The 5,518-nt window shown below is 37.2% G+C and overlaps 1 protein-coding gene across 1 annotated transcript in view; it reads right to left on the bottom strand.

Annotated features, from left to right (window-relative positions):
• Window positions 1-5,122, bottom strand: part of edar (ectodysplasin A receptor) — a 95,120-nt gene extending 89,998 nt beyond the window's left edge. Inside the window, exons 1-2 of the mRNA XM_043692768.1 lie at window positions 5,100-5,122; window positions 1,459-1,547 (exon numbers count right to left, since the gene is read on the bottom strand). Coding sequence (XP_043548703.1) covers window positions 1,459-1,494 — 36 coding nt within the window. The 5' untranslated portion in view covers window positions 1,495-1,547; window positions 5,100-5,122. The remainder of the gene's footprint in view (window positions 1-1,458; window positions 1,548-5,099) is intronic.
• Between the last annotated feature and the right edge of the window lie 396 nt (window positions 5,123-5,518).

The following is a 5,518-nucleotide window of genomic DNA, read 5'->3' on the forward strand; positions in this document are numbered from 1 at the left end:
CTGGCAGAGATTTTCCTGCACATCTTCCCACTTCACTTACTGTATCCTTTGCTCTTGATGTGGTCTCCTCTACATTGGGGAAATGGAGGCCAATTTGTGGAGCGGTTCAGGGAACATCTCTGGGACACATGCACCAAACATCCCCACCGTCCTGTGGCCCACCTCCCCCTCCCACAAGGACATGCAAGTCCTGGCCTCCTCATTCACCAAATCAAAGGCACCTGTCAACTGGAGGAAGAACACCGCATCTTTCACCTCTGGACCCTACTACCACCAGGCATCAAGTTCGACTTCACCAGTTTCAAAATCTCCCCTCCCCCCACCTCATCCCAGATCCAAACTTCCAACTCAGCACCACCCTCTTGACCTGTCCTAGTTGCCCATCTTCCTACCCACCTCTCTGCTCCACCCTCCCCACTTACCTATCACAATCACCTTCTACTGCATTCACCTATCGCCATTCCAGCCACCTTTGTCCCCCCCCCTCCCTCCCCCATCCCAGATCCACCTGCGCATTAATCTCTCGGCCCACTTTACCCCCTCTACATTCCTAGTGAAGGGTTTATGCCCAAAATGTTAACTCTCCTGCTCCTTGGATGCTGCCAGACCAGCTGTGCTTTTTCCAGCGACACACTTTTCAACATCAGCATCTGCAGTCCTCACTTTCTCCTACTGTGGAAAATGGCCATCCTCTGACAGTTCACCCAAAACTCCTATTATTTATGAGTGAGATTTAACTGTGACTATTAACAGTAGACTCTTTGACTATGCAATATATTGCAGTAGTCCTCATATGATTGTCCACACACCATTACTTCCAATTAAATTGCTGAACAATGTTCACAAACGGGATCCTAACCAATTTTCCCACCCTAACCTAGAGATACTGACATCAGTTATTGTGCCTTTACTGTACACCAGCCAGTGACTGGTGATATTCTAGATGTATCGGGAGAGATCAGATGAAGTTTTATGGAATTTGCTTGACTGTAATAAAAGGTTTAATTTCATTGAGAAGGAAACAACACTGATTAAAAATTCAACTTTGACAAGGTTACAAAACTGGAGGCAGAAGACTGGTCACCTATTATACGCATTTTTCAATTTTCTCTCCATCGACTCTGTTTCCTCTAAATCATTCCTTCCAAAGTCTTCATAGGATCAGTCTGCCCAGTTTCAACTGGACTAGTCACATACATTGCTACTTATTCATGATAACATCCAACTTCATATTAACAGTACACTCCCTTGTCCAAGTGTTAAAGTTGTGGACCATGAGGGAAGAAGCATCACACTGAAAATTTTTCTAAAGCAAATTGCTTTTAATGGGGAAGGTAATCTGTGCAGTTAGGCTGGCAAATCATTCTTGACACACGCATTAATTAAACCGTGACAGTGATGAGTTCAAAGGAGTAAACATTGTTTCATTCCATTTTGATAAAAACTGAAAAAAAATACCTTTAGGTGTTTTGCTGTTGAGAAATCAAAAATCATAGCCTTCAGGAATTTTACATTGTAGATCGTCCAAGGGATTAACAGGAACAAATCTGCAAAATGTTTAATATTACATTAATGTAAAATGGTATCTTTCTGAATAAAACCTCTTAAAATGCATTCTATAGCCATATTAAAGGCAGGATTCAAATAACTGGCAGTGATTAAGTTATAAATATCACTGTTGTGTTTCTATTGAATGATAACTTCTTAATTGTTTAACGAGCTGGAATGCATTAACACCCAAGATATTACCAAAACTGTGTTTATTTAATTGTGGTTTGTCACCTCATTCTGACTAACAGCAGAATTTTAAAAATGACAGACATAGTCACTCTTTCATGGACTGAACAGACAATTTGGAACTCTAGGATTATTATCAATGTCTTGGAAATACAATCTGGAATTCTGTCACTGATTAATTTTGATTGAGAAAGTCTACTTAAAGTTTATTTTACAAAGAGCTCTAAGATTTGTTTTTTTTATGGATTACATATCCTGTGACTTTCCCTATCACTCTATGAAAGCAACTCTAGCAATTAAATACAAACTTGATTAATACAAATGAGCAAAAAAATACAGAAGTACTCAAAATCCTACTTCCAAAATAAAAGCCTAACTTCTATTGTCAGCAGTTTGGCTTCCTCATGATCTGGTTGTGGCCAGCAGGTATGGTTTGAATATTTAACTTTCTCTGCATACATCAGTATATTGAACTTTGGTCAGGTGAACAGTTCTACCTTGGGGACACATTTGAAAGATCTCGTTCTCATATTTCTCTCCTAAAATCAGCCTCCTCTCATGAAGTGACATTAAAGAAATTACAGAAATGCTTTTGATCCCAAATGTTCTCACTCACAGCTAACTGGGATTTGTGCTGCATTGGGGATCAATTAGAAATAATATATGCAGGAAAAAGGCCAGGAAAGTTTTCTTTTTCTAAAACACAGAGAACATACAGATCATCTCCTCCTCCTCACCAAAGTACAGTACTAAAAATGCCTACAGGGAGATGTGTTGGCAGTTTTGCAACTTCATTTCTGTGATTTTGTTAGTTTTATTAGTTAGCCTGGACTACTCCTTTGTTGAAAGCTGTACAGTTCCTGTTATTAATTGCAATTCACTAACTATAAATTCTACTTGAAGGATGATGAAGTAAATGTGACATAAAATGCTTTGCCTTAGACTTGCATAATTAAGTTTGTTAGTAGGAAGAAAATAGCAATAAACCAGCATATTAACCACTTCCTCATAAATGTGTATCTGGCATATTTGTTAAAATTAAATTTTCAAATTCTGAGAGAACATTAACATTTAGCACTTGATGTGAAATTCTGAAATGTAAACAGTTTAGGATATCTAACTACAGAGTTTTAAAATAGCGTGGGAATTTGTATTCAGTTTCCTGGTTCATTTCAATCTGGATTCAAGATAAATGTTATAAATGCTAACAATCATGATACAGGTTATAATAAAAGTAGATATGGAGTCAGCAGTCCTATAATTTCATTTGTAATACCATGTGGAATAAATGTGAATTTACTCAAGTTACAGTGACTTATTAATTGGGTTGTAGAAATGCTCTTCTGCTTTCTATTATCCTTCTGGAAATGGTTACACTTGGATGCTGCATCTCCAAATAAAGACAGTAGTTAATAATCTGTTACATATGAAGGAAAAAAAGTGTGACTGGTACATTGTTCAACAGTAATTGACATAAATTTGGTCCTGCTTCATGACTTGCAGTGAACATCATGTCTTGGATACTTTTTTCAAATTCCTCAGCTTCTCCTATGACTTAATAGTTGCAAGACTTGCAAAGAATTTTTGATTCGGTAACTCTGATACTCTCTCTTGATGGTTTAGAACTTAAATACATCTGTAAGCGGGATATGGTGTTGAAGCTCTTTGTCTTGTACTCATCAGGACAGATGCAAGAACGTCAAATTTCAAAGGAAGCAACAATGTATACTGCATGAGAAGCATGCACTATAAATTGTTGTTCCCTTTGAAATTTGGTTTTCTTGTATCTGTCCTGATGAGTGCAATTCAACAGCATGTCTCTTTTTTTTTAAATCAGAAATCAATTTAAATCAATTGTATTCTTTACATTCAGAACAACTGACAGTTTTTTTCCTTAAGATGGTAATCTTTAGTCCAAATTTTTTTCCTACTTCTAATTCCTTTGGTTCACTATAGTTCAGCCTAGATCCCTGACTTTTGTCTAAGTCACTATCAAACAGCCATTGAGAGTCATATGAGTGAAAACAATCCCTTTTGTTTCTTACTCATCCCCTGTTCAATACAGAATAACTTTATTTGTAATTAATATCTCCCAAAGTGATATGGCTGAAATTGAAAACTTATTGGAATAAAGAATAAAATTCCCATCATCATGATTCATACAAGTTAGATTTTGGGTCCATTTTAAAAATTTAATTATGGTAGGATCTCTTGAAATCAAGACATAATAATTGGGAAAGAAATTACACTGGGCAATTAAAAAGAAATACCATTCATAAACTGAACATCATTAGCATATCCATTTTACTGTTTTTCATAAACAGTTTAATAATTTTTAAAATATGAAAATCTTGAATGAGAAGCTTCTTATCTTTGGCAGTATTCTTGTTTAACATACCCTTCCATTATTCTTAGTTGACCCCTCTGCCCCCCACATTTTCTTGGCCTTCAGGTTACTGTTTCAGTTATGTCAGCTGGATAATCTTTTCATTTACACCAGGTAGAACAAAAGCAATATTTCTGCCTCTGCAGCAGTCCAGTGAGTCTCTTCACCAAGGTATTCATAATTAATAGTAAAGTAGGAGTTGTATTTATATCTCAGTGAGATGCTTTGAGGTGGGAAACTCAAATCTATTTTCTGATGGATTTCAAACTTGAGGTCAAATCAATTTACTACAAACAAAAGTTGTCCACTGTTTATTTGAAATAACTACATCGTCCTTGCAAGCAGTACCCTTTTAATTTAACACTTTTTGGTGAGGTTTTTTATGCTCACAATTATCTTAAGCAAACAACTGTCAGTTAAGAACTTGTGTTGGATTTTGCAGAGCATTATGAATTTAGAAATATATTGTAGGTATTTAAATGTGCGATTACATAGAATATTGGGATAGTAGAATTTCCTGTTCCTTGGATGCTGCCTGACCTGCTGCGCTTTTCCAACACATTTTCAGCTCTGATCTCCAGCATCTGCAGCCCTTACTTTCTCCCCATAGTAAAATTTTAAGTTGGTATGTAAATAGTTAAGTGCATTTTCTCTACGGTTAAGCTAGATTATTTTTAAAACCGTAACAAAATAAAACTACATATAAATTGTGAAACTCTGTTAAAACTGTTCTTGTACAACACTTTTTCTTATTCAAGCAAACACAATAAGCCTGCCTCGTTAAATATTCTTAAGTTGTTGGAGAATAAGCAATACAATAATGCTGAAACAGCTGCCAGTTTAACACAACTTGCATTTTTGAAGTGACCTCCAATTCTCACCGCCTGAACACGCTTATAATAATTGGATACTGAGACTGGACATGCACCTATTTGGAACTCATTCCGTGCAAAGCCAGGGGACAGGAGAAACTTACCTGAAACAATAATAACTTCAGGGCGGCGGCAAAAACCCTTCTTCCTTCAATAGCACTGAGCAACACAGATAAACCTGAAGTAAATGTTGAGCTGTTGAGAATAATGTGTGCAGCCTCTTTCCCCGGGTAATTGTCACTTTTGCTGAACCATCTTTGTGCTTCGGTCGAATTTCAGCTTCTCTCCCTGAATCTTCAAGTTTGAGTGAATTCACCCCACCTCCTTCTCCTGACGTAAGGTGCAACATCTGGAGGGTCGGCTTCTAACAGCTGGAGAGTGGCGACTAACCTGCGCCCTCTGTAGGGTCGGGGCTAATACTTCAGCACTTTCACTGAAATAAGACAATGTAAGAATTCTGAGTGTTATGTATCCCCAGCCAAGAGTATGAGGAGAGAAAAATACGAGATTCATTGTGTGCCAT

This window comes from Chiloscyllium plagiosum, chromosome 6 (assembly GCF_004010195.1).
Source record: "Chiloscyllium plagiosum isolate BGI_BamShark_2017 chromosome 6, ASM401019v2, whole genome shotgun sequence".
Lineage (NCBI taxonomy): Eukaryota > Metazoa > Chordata > Chondrichthyes > Orectolobiformes > Hemiscylliidae > Chiloscyllium > Chiloscyllium plagiosum.